At 41.5% G+C, this 18,340-nt stretch overlaps 1 protein-coding gene across 1 annotated transcript in view; it reads left to right on the top strand.

The window, feature by feature from the left end:
• The first annotated feature begins 2,198 nt into the window (after positions 1–2,198).
• The window catches only part of TANGO2 (transport and golgi organization 2 homolog), an 89,030-nt gene continuing 72,888 nt past the window's right edge, over positions 2,199–18,340 (top strand). The window contains exon 1 of the mRNA XM_084649162.1: positions 2,199–2,379. Within this exon, the coding sequence (XP_084505288.1) occupies positions 2,264–2,379 (116 nt within the window). The 5' untranslated portion in view covers positions 2,199–2,263. The remainder of the gene's footprint in view (positions 2,380–18,340) is intronic.

Below are 18,340 nucleotides of genomic sequence, written 5' to 3' on the forward strand. Positions count from 1 at the left end.
TTGAGGGAGAAAAGAAATTACTATAGGCACAGGAAGTAGAAGCAGGGGATTAAATAGGCAATAGCCCCACTACATCTAGCTACCCCTTAATGGTCTGCTTTTGGGAAAGCTCCTTAAACAAAATCTTCAAATGGCACAGTAAAACTAATCAAATTTTTCAAATGTGTAGAAAACAGGCAAATATGTGGCTTATCAGTGAAAGCCAACACAGTTATCTATGTTCTCAAACCCATAGAGAATTTGCCTTTTCCTCTTCTCCAGGGATGCAACTTCTACTGAAGACATGCAGAGCCTTAACATCTGAGGATTTTTAATAGGTATCAAGCAAAGAAGCATTTATAATTTCGTTAAATACTTTCAACAAGATAGAACTGCTGCCCTAGATACCTTAACTAAAAGATCTTATTAGCATCTTACAAAAACATAGTCTTATTATGGGAAGGGATACCACATCAAAATGCTAAAATAGAAAAACATGACCAAACTATCACAAAGACAAAATATCAAGTCTCCATGGAACACAATTCGTTCAAATTACATTCAAACCTATTCAAGGTACCATCCTTATTAAGAAACCTCCTGTCTTAAAAGACTACCTTAAAGTATCTCAGCATATTTTATTTGTCCTTTATTATAGATCCACCTCTGGTAAACAACCAATATGGTTGGTCTCTCAAGTGATAGCTTATGACATGTTTTACTGTACTCTAATCATCCATTCTAAAGCATTTTCTAAGACATTACTCCCCAATAGAGATTTCTTCTGCTTAATGTCAAAATGATCTGCTAGATCTATAAATATGTTAAATAAAACCCAGTGGAATGCAATAGATTTTTTGAAACAATCTTTGGCCTTAATGCTGCACGTTACTGTGTAACTGCTGTCAGGCACTGTGTGCTCTCACCTCTCCTTGACTTCAAAAATTGTACAATTAACTAATCAGTTGCAGAGCCACACAGATTGATAGACTTGTGTAACTTGCCTTATGTTAAATTTGAAAAGCTGTGTTTAAATAACATCTTGCAAACTCAAAACTGAAATCTATTTTTCTCTACATTTATGCATGTTGAAGTTTTACCGTGGATATCAGCCTAACATCCTGCTTTAGATGTAATAGCACAAATAGCTCTTACTATTTTGGAAGCTCTTTTCCTTTCATAGTGCTTCATATTAAAGAACTGTTTTCATACCTTCTATATACTGGGCTTGATTTATCCTCATGGGATAGGTATTAACCCTCAGAGAGCAGTCAGTGCTTTTACTACTATCTTCTCCTGGAGGCTCCGCCAGAAGGCAGTCTGAATTTACAGCTGAAGGTCAACTGAAGCCATGCTGCTGCCATTATCTGCCCAGAAAAGCAGGCAGAACCTAAGTGTTTAAGATCTTGTTTGAAAGCCCCACATGGTAAATTCCTTGAGTCACTATTTCAAGTTGGGTAGGTGAACAGCTCAGTTTACCCCATCCTTGTTTAAACCTGCAGTTCCAGGTAGAATCATCAAGGGATTATGAATTCTGGCAATGTTGTGTTTTGATCTGAGTTTGTAACTGAGGACAAAGCCCCCTCTCTTTTTTCCCATTTTGGGATAAACCGAGGTCCTGCCCAGTTCCCAGATCAAAGAAAGTTCAGGGCTCCTCAAATGTGGCTGGGGGACGCAAGGAGCCTCTCTGGCAAATGAGACTAGCTGGACCACAGCCACCCTGGCCACATACAACTGAGGGGAGTGTGGCAGGTGCGTAGAGCCCTGACACCAGGGCTATTCCGGAAGGGCCATATCTGCATGCTGAGGTGACATAAAAGGGGGGTCATGCAATGGACAATCAGGCCTGGAGCTCATTACACCTGAACAAACTTCCCAGCGCTCAAAGTTAGTCAGCACAGAGAGGGTGTGTGAGATGACTCCCAGCAGCCATGCTCCATCTGCCTCTGCTTTGCAAAGCTTCCTGGGCCTGCTGGGCTTAGGGGCCCGCAGGGCACCACCCGCAGGTCACCCTTGTCCTGGGTCCATCACCAAGGCCCAGAGAGGCGGGAACTGCTAAGGGGAGAACCATTGGGGGAGGAGCTACTGGGGAGAGATGAGGTAAACGGAGCGGAGATTCGTGCGGGGAGGAGAGCGCGCAGAACGGAAGAGCCGCACCAGATGCGGGGAGGGGCAGATCGCAGAGAAGAGCCGCGATTTGGAACGCTGCCGCAACCCTACTTGAGCGACACGGGAGCGAGTCAATGAGAGGTCGGGAGAAAAGAGCGGCTTACGCGCCAATAGCATGCGAAGAAGGAGGGGCCTAAGAGGCCAATGGGTGTGTCTGTTGTTAGGGTGTCACCTTTTCCCGGAAGCGTGTAACCGCCTGAGGTGGCGGCGGCGTTTCGCTCTGCGTGCTGGGTGAGTGTGAGACTGTCAGCGGCTCGCTGCTCCGTGGGGCAGCCCCTGGAGCTGTCGGGCTGTAAGAATAGGCGGGCCGCTAAAACGCGCCGTCCGGGGCAGCCTGTAGAGTCAGAGTTGAGGGGGTAGGAGCCTTGGTCCCGTCCGCAGCGCCCTGCAGGCGAGGTCCCCAGTCACCGCCGCTTCACCCAGGGGAGGGGTCCCTGGTGGCCTCCCACAAGGGTTTCGGGCTCAGAGGGGCCCTGGGTGACGTCCTGCCAATAAGGGAAGGATGGTCTTGCGGTTAAGGTCTTGGGTGATCTGGAGTCATTCTTGGTTCCACCACCGTCTTCTCGTGGGACCTTGGTAGGGTGACCAGATGTCCCGATTTTATAGGGAGAGTCCTGGTATTTGGGGTTCTTTTTAATATGGGCTCCTGTTACCCCCACACCCCCATCCTGATTTTTCACACTTGCTATCTGGTCACTCTACACCTTGGGCAAGTCACTTAAACCGTCCCATGCCTCAGTTCCTGGCCTATAAATGGGGCTGAGACCCTCTTCCCTACCTCACAAGGGTGTTGAGACTGGCAACATTCATGATTTATCACAAGTCTTGTTCTGTGTTCATAAAGCTCCAGCTACGGGAGTCAGGTGGTCACCTGAGGCCCTTTGCTTTTGAAAAAAAAAATCATTTATGGAAGTTTGTGGTTGCAGAGAAATCTGGACTCTAGTAAACTTTAATGACTCAAATACCAGAAGGCAAAAAAAGAGCCCCCCCCCCCAATTTAAAAAAAAATCATATTTTACTTAATCTGACTTTTTTGGGTTTAACTCATGATTTTTTAATGCTTAGGGTTAGCAGTACTAAGATTATTGAATTAACATTAAGTGAATGACTCTTATACTCTGGCATATACAGTAACTCCTCACTTAACATTGTAGTTATGTTCCTGAAAAATGCTACTTCAAGCAAAACGGTGTTAAGCTAATCCAATTTCCCCATAAGAATTAATGTAAAAGGGGAAGGTTAGGTTCCAGGGAAATAATTTTTACCAGACAAAAGACATTATATACATTATAGTATCAGTTTTAAACAATTTAATGCTGTACTCACCAGTGATGATTGTGAAGCTTGGCTGATGCAGGGGCGTAGAACGGTTGGGGCGTGGGGGGTTTGCCCCATTCCACCCGCCCCACGCTCCTGCCCGGGAGCAGGGTTAGGGGCTTGCTCTCTCTCTGGCTGGAATGTTGGGTGGGCGGAGTGGGGTAAGCCCCCATGCTGTGTCCCAGCTCCCCGGCTGGAACACTGGGCAGGCGGAGCTAGACAAACCAAACAACCGTATAACGGAACATTGCACAACTTTAAATGAGTATGTTATCTAATAGATCAGCAGCCTAATAAGGAAACAATGTTAACCGGGACAACTTTAAGTGAGGCGTTACTGTAATTACCTATTTAGATGGTGTTTGAGCACAATCCTAGCTGGTATTGCGCTGGGATTGTCTTTTATTTTCTCTTTGTGCCATGGAGTTTGGGGATGTTTATTTTTCAAGCAAGTTGACTTGTGTCACAGGGTCTCTTCAATGCCATGTCATGACCCTTCTATGGTGATTTAGTGACATTGACAATTTCATACCACATAAAGTAGTTGATGGCAAATAGTTAATGTTCAGGAGGCTTTACAGAAAGAAACACCTTCCTCCCACCAGAAGAATAGCAATCAGTAGAGAATAGTCATTTTAGTTTCCCCCACCCACAGTTATTGGAATCTCTGTATTGGTTCACTGGATTGTTGGTCAGCATTTCTGTCGGCATTGATGTTATTGTTTTGACATACCATTCTATGGTCTTAGAGTGAATGACAGTATAATACCTGCGTGAATGATGGTATAATAATGTTCTGAGACATAATTATTTGCTAAGTAGTTCATCGTCCATTGCTGAATCATGTTGTTTGCCTTTAATAACATTTTAAACTACTTAACAGGCATCAACATTACTTCAGTGTGGATACTCCAATATCTTTTTGCTTAGTAGCTCGTGTAAGTATAGTTCTGAAGTGTCCCATGAGCCTCATCAGTCAATAACATTTTTGGATCAAATTATTACCTGAGTTCAGCAAAAGGATCCAATCATACAGCATCCAATTAAAATAAATTTTGTAATAGTAACCTCTGATTATTATGCATGAAAGAATAAGGGATAAATATTTTCTTTTCAGTTTTTGGTGCCCTTGAAAGCACTTCTCATAGTCAGTTTCTACTTTGGTGCATGCCCTTTCTCAGGCACCCAAGAGGATGTCAGCAGCAGCATAGCCAAAACTGAAATTAATAGGCATATTGTGCGCAGAGAATCGGAGTGGTGGTTCTGAGTATGTCTGGCATTGTTCTTGAGATGGCATGTACAAATGATGTTACAAAATGCCAACAGGGAGCAGAAAACCATTAATTCTAAATGTTCATGAATAGTCAACAAATACTAATAAAATGTTGACATATGTAAGGACACAGTAAAAGTAGTAATGGACATAACAGCAAGCTTCCAAGTAAGTTTGGCTATGTAATTGTATAAGAGTAACTATGGAAATGGAATAGCAATATTATCACTCCTACCTGGAAATCTAGCATAATTACAAGATTTGTTTGATACACAAGTAATCAGAAATCTGTTGTCTTTGCATGAATTGTATTAGTTTGTTGATGACCTATTTTGATTGAATTGGACTCCTGAAATATATAAGAGAGTGTTTTTAAAATATTCAGATTAAAAGGAAAATCTGGAGGAGAAAATGATTACAGTACACAAACTGTGATGAGCTTCGGGGTGGGGGAGGGAAAGAGGAAGGGGAGAGAGCCTACCATAACCAGAGCACTGCTTTTTTGAGACAAAACCTTTCATCAGCATTACAACTTTATGCGAAAAGTAGTATTTGGGAAGTTGGAGGGGAATCTTAAAATTAACTAAAGGTGAGATGCAGGCATATTACTCCTTTCAGGTAGGTCATTATTTTGAATAGCCACTTCCAAGTTTATCTAACATTGCCAATTCCAAGTGTTCAAAAATCATGAGTCAGGCCCCAAAAAATCACCATGAGGTTTTCTTACATTTCTGGATTTTAAGCCAATAATAATGTTTGGGCTCTTTTGATTTTTTTGAGCTATTTGTGTACAGATAGATTATATTTCCAAACTTCTCTGCAACCATGAGGGCTAGAAATTTTTTTCTAAATTAAAAATGGCAATTCTCACTTAATTATATGAATCCAGGATCTGGGGTTTTAAGAAACAACAAATATTGACACATGGTAAAGTCATGAGTTGGCAACGTCTTGGTCATCTCATATCTTTAGGACAGATGGCAAAAATATATTAAATCCAGCCACTACTCTGGCAGTATGCGTAGAGATAAGTGAAAGACATTTGGACTCTTACTGAAGAAGACACAACCACTGTGAAAATCAAACTATTGGAGTGATTATTAAAATCTGTAATCTTGCCCTATTAGTGGTAGATAATCAGAGGTTTGAGTTCCAGCCAAGGGCAGATTTTATGCTGTCGCTTCGTTATGCTGAGCTCAAACTAATTTAACACCTACTTCTGTAAAAGGAACAGTTGATTATTTTATAGTAATTTTTATTATATTGTGACTTAATATAAAACAGGATATTCTTCCTTTTTAAGAAAAGGAAGTAGAGGAAATTATCTTCTCAGATGTTAGCAAACTCAACCATGTTGGCAACATAAATAAATACAGGTTTATGATGAGGGTCAAAGTCTTACCGATTGACCCTTACACCATTGACTGACACAAAACAAGTGTGGCCAGACTGCTGTATCAGAAAGCTGGTAACTCTTATAGCAGCTGTGATATAAAGGTTAAACAAAACTCTTTCTGGATCTCTGCATTTCTATAGTAACGAAACTGTAAGTTACTTTTAGTTGCATTAGTGGATTTTAGAAAACTTACAGTGGCAAAACCCCAGTCTTCCTATGGATACTGTGGCCACCTAGTACTTTTATTAGGCTTTCATAGACTATAAATGCTATTGTTATGGGTCTGCTGAGAGTTACGTTGGAGCATGTGGTATGAGGCACAAAGGCAAATTGTCCCATTTTTATTGTCTAAAATACTAGACGCTTATTATTTTTGCTGTCAAATACTGTAGCGTAATGTAGCCTGATAACTTCTCATTACACTCTCATGTTTTGGATAAGTGTGCTCTGTTCTGCTATATGGCACCTAAGAAAAATCATGTGTGCATGCACACAAAAATTCCAAGGTTTTATCTTGTTAGCATTAAACTCAACACATTTATTAAGATAGAAAGTACGCTGCTGAACTGTTTAAGGGGCCTTTCCAGGTTAAAGGATCTTCTTTGCACAGTTCCTAGTCCATGGATGTGCTAAGGCCTTCTTGTACTCCATGAGCAGAGCATACTACTGATTCTCAGGGATTGGGGAGCATACCTGTCATATATATAAAGGGAAGGGTAACCACCTTTCTGTATACAGTGCTATAAAATCCCTCCTGGCCAGAGGCAAAACTCTTTCACCTGTAAAGGGTTAAGAAGCTAAGATGACCAATGAGGAGACAAGATACTTTCAAAGCTGGAGGTGGGGGAACAAAGGGTTCGTCTGTCTGTGTGATGCTTTTGCCAGGAACAGTTCAGGAATGCAGCCTTACAACTGTTAGTTAGTAAGTAATCTAGCTAGAAATGTGTTGATTTCCTTTTGTTTAATGGCTGGTAAAATAAGCTATGTTGGATGGAATGTATATTCCTGTTTTTGTGTCTTTTTGTAACTTAAGGTTTTGCCTAGAGGGATTCTCTATGTTTTGAATCTGATTTCCCTGTAAGGTATTTACCATCCTGATTTTACAGAGGTGATTCTTTTTTACCTTTTTTTTAATTAAAATTTTTCTTTTAAGAACCTGATTGATTTTTTTTTTCACTGTTCTTAAGATCCAAGGGTTTGAGTCTGTGTTCACCTATGCAAATTGGTGAGGATTTTTATCAAGCCTTCCCCAGGAAAGGGGGTGTAGGGCTTGGGGAGATATTTTGGGGGAAGACGTCTCCCAGTGGGCTCTTTCCGTGTTCTTTGTTTAACACGCTTGGTGGTGGCAGCATAGGGTTCAAGGACAAGGCACAGTTTGTACCTTGGGGAAGTCTTTAACCTAAGCTGGTAAGAATAAGTTTAGGAGGTCTTTCATGCAGGTCCCCACATCTGTACCCTAGAGTTCAGAGTGGGGAAGGAACCTTGACAATACCCTTGACACTGTTTGTGGAATACAGCATAATTTAGACACTTCATCTGAGACTCTTGTGTTTTACAAAGATTGGGTCTGTATTAGAAGTCATCTCCAGTTTACAGAGAGAGAAACTGATACACAGAGCAGTTAAAATGTCTGTCTAACCTAATTTGGAAATATAATCTAGGCCTCTGCTCTAACCACTAGATAAATGGACTAACTAAGCATCATGCAGTCCCCTATGATCATTCCCTTCCCTTTGCTAGATTAACTTTACTGGCAATCAGGATTATGGATCTGAGGTTGACTGGGATGTGTCCGTGAATTAATTAAGTATTTTGTGATCTATTGCTTTTTTAATCCCAAAGCTGTACTATGGGGCTGTTTCTCTTTTATCTGATATGTGACTGGAGGGAGAAATCTTCAAGGATCCGTCTCCCAAAACAAGCTCCTTCAGATTTCTGTTCTTCAAGGAGGAAGAAAACAAAGGAGTGGGATAAACTGAAAATTTAAACAATCAGTCCTGCCAAAAGGAGGGGCAAAAAAATCTGGTGAAGGAGACTGCCGCTCTCCAGAAACATAAGGTTAATTAGTGGAGGAGGATTGGCAGCATTCTTGAGAAATGGGAGCAAGAGAGCTTTCTCCCATCCTTGGCTGCCAATTTTTTATATGCTCTGTGCCTACAGGTTGGGTTTGTTACGCTTTGCCTTCTTGGAGTGCGGGAGAGGCAGTATGATGTGGACTTACTCCTGTAGGATAGGTAGTCCTGGAGGGATCAGTTGGCTGAAGATGGAAAGTATTAATGTTTACGTAAAGGAGCATTACACACATTTTATGCACCACAGTCTTTTCAGTGGCAGTCTCTTGCTTTGTGCAGCTAATTTGGTCTTCAGTGGAAGGCTGACTTTTTCCCCTGTTTTGATAAAATTGTGAAGGGGCCAACTGCTGTGTTTTTCCAACTCTTGAGCAATCTGGAAGGCTGCTGATGTGGCTTCTGTTCTTGTATTTTTTGTTTTTTTCCACTTTATTGCTGACTCTTGTAAGCAGGGAACTTGCGAAATAAAACCAGTGATCAACAACACATTCTCTCATGGAATAGACATTCTGTTTCCTTGATAACAAGGCATCCAATAACTAAGCCCACTATTGGAAAAATCATCCCAGCTATAAATATAAAATGATGGGGTCTAAATTAGTAGTTACCACTCAAGAAAGAGATCTTGGAGTCATTGTGGATAGTTCTCTGTAAACATCCACTCGTGCAGCGGCAGTCAAAAAAATGAACAGAATGTTGGAAATCATTAAGGGATATATAATAAATATAAAATATCATATTGCCTCTATATGAATCCATGGTATGCCCACATCTTGAATACTGCGTGCAGATGTGGTTGCCCCATCTCAAAAAAGATATATTGAAATCAGAAGAGGTTCAGAAAAGGACAACAAAAATGATTGGGGTATGGAACAGGTTGGATATGAGGAGAGTATAATAAGACTGGGACTTTTCAGCTTGGAAAAGAGACGACTAAGGGGGAGGATACGATAGAGATCTATAAAATCATGACCGGTGTGGAGAAAGTAAATAAGGATGTGTTGTTTACTCCTCTTAACACAAGAACAGAGGGTCGGGGGGGGGGTGTGTGTCACCAAATGAAATTAATAGGCAGCAGGTTTAAAACAAACAAAAGGAAGTATTTTTTCACACAACGCACAGTCAGTCTGTGGAACTCCTTGCCAGGGCATGTTGTGAGGGCCAAGAATATAACAGGGTTCAAAAAAGAACTAGATAAGTTCCTGGAGGATAGGTTCATCAATGGCTATTAGCTGGGATGGGCAGGGATGGTGTCCCTAGCCTCTGTTTGCCAGAAGCTGGGAATGGGTGACAGGGATGGATCACTTGATGATTACCTGTTCTATTCCTTTCCCCTGGGACACCTGGCATTGGCCACTGTTGGAAGACAGGATACTGGGCTAGATGAGCCTGTGGTCTGATCCACTATGGCCGTTCTTATAGTTGCTCCTTATTAAATATCTTTAGTTACTTAAATTGTTGAGAAATTATATTTAGTTTAATGATTTGAGAGGTACCTAAATAAGACACCCTCTGAGATCTGAACACTTGCAAACTTGAGGGAATTTAGGCCTTCTCCATGGAAATCTGTACAATAAACTGGATTGTTTCTAGTAATCTTTCCATCATGTAAATGAAGATGTTGAGATGGTCAAATGCTCTGTGATAGGAAATAAAATGAAGTTGTGAGAGGCCTAATGCAGGTTGCTCCAGTTTAAGACAAGCTGAGGGAGGCTAGGCTATTGTGCTATGGGCATATCCAGTAGAGATCTGAAAGCTATATCTGTAGGATGGCTCTTGAAATGATCACGGATGGAAGGAGACCAAAGACTCGGTATGTGGACTGGATAGCAGCTGACCTCAGAGAGATCAATCTGGCATATGATCATGTGTTTTAGAAGAAGGCTATAAATGTTGCTGACCCAGAATAGGGAAATGACAAGAAAGAAGAAGAAACTGGATTGTTTCCCATGATGCTAATTCAGTGGCTTTCCAACTTTAATTTTTCAGACCACTTTTTAGATGTCCGTTTAGGGAACCACCTGCATTCACACCAAACCCAAATCCCTCACTGCTTGGTTTCACAAACAGTTTAATGCATAAAGAAAAGGAGTACTTGTGGCACCTTAGAGACTAACCAATTTATTTGAGCACAAGCTTTCGTGAGCTACAGCTCACTTCATCGGATGCATACCGTGGAAACTGCAGCAGACTTTATATACACACAGAGAATATGAAACAATACCTCCTCCCACCCCACTGTCCTGCTGGTAATAGCTTATCTAAAGTGATCATCAAGTTGGGCCATTTCCAGCACAAATCCAGGTTTTCTCACCCTCCACCCCCCCACACACAAATTCACTCTCCTGCTGGTGATAGCCCATCCAAAGTGACAACTCTCTACACAATGTGCATGATAATCAAGGTGGGCCATTTCCTGCACAAATCCAGGTTCCCTCACCCCCCTCCCAAAAACCACACACACACACTCACTATCCTGCTGGTAATAGCTCATCCAAACTGACCACTCTCCAAGTTTAAATCCAAGTTCTCCTTCTGCCCCTCCACCCCCACGAACATGATACAGTTCTGTGGTGACGTAGAATCCTATTTTCGACGTCTCTGACTCAAGGAATATTTCCAAAATACCTCTGAACAACATACTAATCCACAGAGGTCTCCCTACCAACACTACAGAAAGAGGAATTCTAGGTGGACTCCTCCTGAAGGTCGAAACAGCAGACTGGACTTCTACATAGAGTGCTTCCGCCGACGTGCACGGGCTGAAATTGTGGAAAAGCAGCATCACTTGCCCCATAACCTCAGCCGTGCGGAACGCAATGCCATCCAAAGCCTCAGAAACAACTCTGACATCATAATCAAAAAGGCTGACAAAGGAGGTGCTGTTGTCGTCATGAATAGGTCGGAATATGAACAAGAGGCTGCTCGGCAGCTCTCCAACACGAGTTTCTACAAGCCATTACCCTATGATCCCACTGAGAGTTACCAAAAGCAACTACAGCATTTGCTCAAGAAACTTCCTGAAAAAGCACAAGATCAAATCTGCACACACACACCCCTGGAACCCCGACCTGGGAGATTCTATCTACTACCCAAGATCCATAAACCTGGAAATCCTGGGCGCCCCATCATCTCAGGCATTGGCACCCTGACAGCAGGATTGTCTGGCTATGTAGACTCCCTCCTCAGGCCCTACGCTACCAGCACTCCCAGCTACCTTCGAGACACCACTGACTTCCTGAGGAAACTTCAATCTATCGGTGATCTTCCTGATAACACCATCCTGGCCACTATGGATGTAGAAGCCCTCTACACCAACATTCCACACAAAGATGGACTACAAGCCGTCAAGAACACTATCCCCGATAATGTCACGGCTAACCTGGTGGCTGAACTTTGTGACTTTGTCCTTACCCATAACTATTTCACATTTGGGGACAATGTATACCTTCAGATCAGCGGCACTGCTATGGGTACCCGCATGGCCCCACAGTATGCCAACATTTTTATGGCTGATTTAGAACAACGCTTCCTCAGCTCTCGTCCCCTAACGCCCCTACTCTACTTGCGCTATATTGATGACATCTTCATCATCTGGACCCATGGAAAAGAAGCCCTTGAGGAATTCCACCATGATTTCAACAATTTCCATCCCACCATCAACCTCAGCCTGGTCCAGTCCACACAAGAGATCCACTTCCTGGACACTACAGTGCTAATAAATGATGGTCACATAAACACCACCCTATACCGGAAACCTACTGACCGCTATTCCTACCTACATGCCTCCAGCTTTCACCCTGACCACACCACACGATCCATCGTCTATAGCCAAGCTCTGTGATACAACCGCATTTGCTCCAACCCCTCAGACAGAGACAAACACCTACAAGATCTCTGTCAAGCTTTCTTACAACTACAATACCCACCTGCTGAAGTAAAGAAACAGATTGATAGAGCCAGAAGAGTTCCCAGAAGTTACCTACTACAGGACAGGCCTAACAAAGAAAATAACAGAACGCCACTAGCCGTCACCTTCAGCCCCCAACTAAAACCCCTCCAACGCATTATTAAGGATCTACAACCTATCCTAAAGGATGACCCAACACTCTCACAAATCTTGGGAGACAGGCCAGTCCTTGCCTACAGACAGCCCCGCAACCTGAAGCAAATACTCACCAACAACCACATACCACACAACAGAACCACTAACCCAGGAACTTATCCTTGCAACAAAGCCCGTTGCCAATTGTGCCCACATATCTATTCAGGGGACACCATCACAGGGCCTAATAACATCAGCCACACTATCAGAGGCTCGTTCACCTGCACATCCACCAATGTGATATATGCCATCATGTGCCAGCAATGCCCCTCTGCCATTTACATTGGTAAAACTGGACAGTCTCTACGTAAAAGAATAAATGGACACAAATCAGATGTCAAGAATTATAACATTCATAAACCAGTCAGAGAACACTTCAATCTCTCTGGTCACGCAATCACAGACATGAAGGTCACTATCTTAAAACAAAAAAAACTTCAAATCCAGACTCCAGCGAGAAACTGCTGAATTGGAATTCATTTGCAAATTGGATACTATTAATTTAGGCTTAAATAGAGACTGGGAGTGGCTAAGTCATTATGCAAGGTAGCCTGTTTCCTCTTGTTTTTTCCTACCCCCCCCCCCCCCAGATGTTCTGGTTTAACTTGGATTTAAACTTGGAGAGTGGTCAGTTTGGATGAGCTTTTACCAGCAGGAGAGTGAGTTTGTGTGTATGGTTTTTGGGAGGGGGGTGAGGGGGTGAGAGAACCTGGATTTGTGCAGGAAATGGCCCAACTTGATTATCATGCACATTGTGTAGAGAGTTGTCACTTTGGATGGGCTATCACCAGCAGGAGAGTGAATTTGTGTGTGTGGGGGGGGTGGAGGGTGAGAAAACCTGGATTTGTGCTGGAAATGGCCCAACTTGATGATCACTTTAGATAAGCTATTACCAGCAGGACAGTGGGGTGGGAGGAGGTATTGTTTCATATTCTCTGTGTGTATATAAAGTCTGCTGCAGTTTCCACGGTATGCATCCGATGAAGTGAGCTGTAGCTCACGAAAGCTTGTGCTCAAATAAATTGGTTAGTCTCTAAGGTGCCACAAGTACTCCTTTTCTTTTTGCGAATACAGACTAACACGGCTGTTACTCTGAAACCAGTTTAATGCATGTGGACTAATGTGTAGTTCTCCATAAATTACTGGTGATTATTGACAACCACTTACCATTCTGTCCAGAAATACTCCGAACAGTAAGAGATTTGGTAATGGGACAATTTCTTCCAAAATACTGGACTGGAACACCTTGCTTTCTCTTATCTGTTACAAATGAACTCTGTTTCTTTGAAAATCTGACTCTTCTAAATGGGAAACCTCATTCTATTCCTAGTTAGATTCAGTGCTTTTTGCATATTGTTGGAAATGACAAGGTTTGCCAAGTAATTGGTCTTTTGAGTATTTTGATGCATTACCTAAACAATACCTAGATGGATGTCACATTCTCCAGAGTTTAGAATAGAGGAATAAGTTCAGCTCTCGGATACCTACTTGTCTACAGTAGAGTACTCACTGTTGCTATCACCAATGTAGTTGCACTGGTGGGAAGCATAATGAATAAAAACAATATAGACACACACATCCTTCATTTTGCCTCACTCCTACTCCCCAAGGCATGTCATTTGATCTGTTCATCCTTTATTCCAGCTGGAAAAAAGGGTGAAGAACAGGAACTTCAGGGAAATCTGGGTTGTGACTATGAACTGAGCTTTTGTTGGTAAATGCCTAAAATATCAAATGTGAATATTTTATCTTGCTTTGTCTTTTATACATAGCATAAAAATATTTTCATTGTTACCCTTATATGATGTAACCAATGTTGTGGTTTAATTTGAAAACAATATTTATGAAGAGAGTTGCTTTTTAACTGCATCTTTTTAAGTGCTAATATCAATGTGTATTGTTTAAATTAGTTTAATTTACTATTATCAGTGACTTAAAATGTTCTACCTCAGCAGTAGGCTATCCTTTTCTTTTAACTCTTGACTTAAAGGAGAATTTGTGTGGATTTTTTTAATCAATATTTCTAGACAAATGATTGACAAATGCCAGAAAAGGTAGTACAAGCAAATTGGTTTGTGTGCCCCAGTTTGTAAGTCTTAGAAGGCAGAATTTTTCTCTTATTGGGAAAAGATTAGTTTAAAAAACAAACACCCAGAGTATGGATGAAAACTAGACTACTGTCAAAGTAGGTCAGAGAGCTCACCTGCCAAGATTGACAGTATTTTTCTTTATATTTCCACTCTTTTTTTAAAAAGTTACTGAAGACATTAGGATTACTGAGGGGCAGTAAAGTCAAAGGTCCTGTAAACCTTTGAAAAATGATCTGTGTTTGAAAATGGTGCTCAAATGGTGCTCTTCTCTATACTGAATTTGAACATGTTAAGCTAGTCTGTATTGACCCCAGCACATTCTGTTCAATAAACTGTCTTGAGATGGGAGAAATATTTTCAAACGCAGCTCGTTTGCTTTACCATGGTGTCATCATATTTCTGTGGCTTAAAACATAGCGTTGTTGTTTTTTATAAAAACAACTCAGATCTATCTTGTCCAGTTCGTCTCTGTGCAAGCCACTGGGCTCTAGCCAAATGCAATTGAAACTGCTGTCAGATAGCTGCACAAAAGGATTACATGCTACATGAGAAGAATGCAAAGGGGAATTATTGAAATGGCTCAAACATAAGGCAGCTGTGAGAAGGGCTTCCTTGGTTGAAAGTTAATAAACGTTTTTGAATCTTTGACTTGTCAAATAGAACATACTTTTATAGTGTCTGAATTACATTTCAGTGTGCATTCTCACTCCACCAAGAATGGCACTGAAAGAAAATAGAGACAAATAGATTCTTCCTTGGCCTAGTGATATAGTGGTCAGTTGAGGCAAGTTCAAAAGTATGAGTAAAATAGACTCTGTTAGTTTTATGTGCCACAACAACATCAGAATCTAGTGACTAATGAGCTTTAGCTGTGCATTAGTATGTAGAGTAAAGAACAGTTTCAGATCGGTTTGTAGTGGTTGACATTGCAGTGGTAACTGACAGATGTTGTTTATGATGGTTCGTTTACAAAATCAAAATGCATAAAAAATGGCTTCATATTTCAGACATTTCTATTGACAGTTCTTCAGAGCAAGATGGGTTTATGTCAAATTTGTGAGCTAATTGTTCCTAATCAGCCAAATGGTGCTCAACCAAATGAAAAGAGAATACATATATTGTGCATTTACCTTTTTAAGTGCACCCCTCCTCCCGTGCACACACCCTGCCTTTGCAGAGCATGCATTTTAACAGACCCCTTATAACAGAACAGCAAACTATGCTGTCGGACTCCGTGATCATCACAGAGTAATGATTAGCATGAGAATGCCAGTTACCTGCATTGTCACTCTAGTGTCACTTTCAGAATCAGCAGTGCATTTTGAAGCAGAATACTTAATTGCGGAATATTTGCAACTCTTGTTTCAGACTAGCTGTTTTTGTCTGTTTAGTAATAACTGAGTTCAGTGGTAGAATGAAATTCTATTGCAGCTGCAGAAGTCTTTTGCTTTCACTTCGACCTTGATATCTTTTCTTTTGCTCACTAAAGATAGTGAGATTAGAGCCAGATAAACTCATTCTCTCTTTATTTACACTGAAGACCTTGAAGGGCCATCTTCAACTTTTTAATATTCATTCATTCTCTAGCAATAAGGGGTCTTGTCATATTAAACATATCAAACAGCGCAAATACTTAAGATTTTTGTTAGAAGAGCATATGTCAGCCTCATCGTTGTATCTTTATTTTGGTTAACCTTTTCCCATTAAGTTCTCCCCACAAACTGGAGAATGATTTTGTGCTGCACAGTGAGGCATCAGTTTCATGTTTTCCTTTATTTTTTGAGTGAAGCTGGGAAATATGCTTCTGGGTGGCCTTCAACTTGTAGTGCCTGCTATGGGATCTGGCTGCAAGTATCTTCCCGTTTTTGTCCCACTGCTGGAGGAAAAAATTGGGCCAGTCTATGGAAGATAATGTGGTAGCACACCAGACAGGGAGCTTAGAACCGCCGAGTTCTGACGCCAGCTCCATCAGACTTGTGACCATGCACAGTCAGTTTTTCATGTGTCTGCTGACGTTTGGGTATCCACCTTGAGACACTCTGGGCTATCTAACTTCTCAATGGAATCTTACTCAGCATTTCTGCTCCCTGCATATGTGTAGTTTCATCTGCTGTATTTAGTGACAAAAGTAAGATTTATTTATTTTTTTCATAGTCTTAAATTACAAACTAGCTTCCAGTCAAGGTGGCAGGTCTGTGATGGGATAACTAGTGGAATGGTGATACCACAAGAGACTAAATACTAAGAAATTGAGAGAGGAAGCAGCAGTAGTCTGGTTTAAAATATAGCAATGAAAGGTACTAAACACTAACCCAGTCAGATAGTACAAAATCTTTGTTACATTGAACTAAGCCTCGGATCTATTTTTAAGAGATCGTCAGTTCCCATATGGCAGAATCAACAAGGAGTCCGGTGGCACCTTATGGCAGAACGAAGGTTTGTTTTCCTGATCTAAAAATGTGGCTGCTATAACTTAGACAAGCCCTTCTTCACTTACAGGGAACAATTTTTTTAATTCCATTAAAATCCTGTCTTTATTACTTTATTTCAGATAACATCCAGAACTTACTAGTAGCTGTAAAAATATAGACTAGAACTCAGCCCTAAAATGCTTACAGGTGAGGGGGCCTAACCTGTGTCGTCTGCTGAAACCAGTTTTATCATCTGTGCCTCATCCCCCGCTCCAAACAGGTATAGGCAGTCTCCTGTCTTAGTACACACTTCCAGTATCTATTGTACATCACTATAAAATCTCCCAATAAACATGATTAAAGTATATGTGGGGCAGGTGCCTGGTCAATCTGAGTTGGAAGGTTGCAGAGCAGTAATATATCAAGATCATTCATGCTACCTCTTAATATAATAAATCATGCATCTTGATATAGCTGTGTGTCAGACTGGAATTCATTGCTTACCAAAATTGTTATAATCCATCCTGAAAGCAATACCTCAACTTCTGTCTTTCCTACTATTTAGAACTCCCTCCCCTTACACCACTTGCCTGATGAAAGTCACATTCCTTAACTGAGTTGCTTTTCAAGGCTCTCAGCCACACGTCTCAGCTCTGTAGTTCTGTATTGAAACTTGAGTATTGATTCCTTATTTTCATACCCTATGCTTCCATAATTGTCTTGTAACTTTAGTTCAAAGCCCTTAAACGTTTTATTGATAAGTAGCTTGTGGTCTGGATTGTGTTTTAATTGATATCTGAAATTATTTTGAGCAAATAAATCTGTATACCTGCTTTTTTCCCCACAGGCTCTTTGCGTGTGTCTACACAGGAAAGAAAAACTCACGGTTAGCCCATGCCAGCTGACTCAGGTTCATGGGGCTCGGGCTGTGGGGTTGTTTGACTGCTGTGTAGACTTCCGGGCCCAGGCTGGAGCCCAAGCTCTGGAACCCTCTCACCCTGCAGGGTCCTAGAGCTTGGACTGGAGCCCAAGCCCATTTCTTCACTGTGTAGACATACCCGTTGTGCCTGAAGAAGTAATTTTAGAGAGCTAAAACACTTTGTAGGCTAGATCTCTTGATTTGGCCTCCTAAATGGAGCCCAGAGGAACATAAAAAGCCCATCTAAATTTGTAAAAATAAATGCAAGTAATATAAGTACTAAACTAATGGTTCACACCAGTTCTGTGCCTCCAAGATCTGAAAAACACAGTGATGAATATTTCTGTTTGTTTCATTGCCCTGCCTGCAAGAACAGAACAAATAAGACTGGGTGTCTCAGAGGGAATCGGTATTGGGGAAAAAGAAAAGGAGTACTTGTGGCACCTTAGACTAACAAATTTATTTGAGCATAAGCTTTCGTGAGCTACAGCTCACTTCTTCGGATGCATGCATTTTCAGATAGTGACGTAGCAAGTAGATTAAAGTCCATGCAGATCAGCCTGTTATTACTGCTGCTGGGTTAGGAGGAGGTCTAGCTGAGCAGACCCAGAG

Source organism: Lepidochelys olivacea, assembly GCF_965140295.1.
Source record: "Lepidochelys olivacea isolate rLepOli2 genome assembly, chromosome: 15".
Lineage (NCBI taxonomy): Eukaryota > Metazoa > Chordata > Testudines > Cheloniidae > Lepidochelys > Lepidochelys olivacea.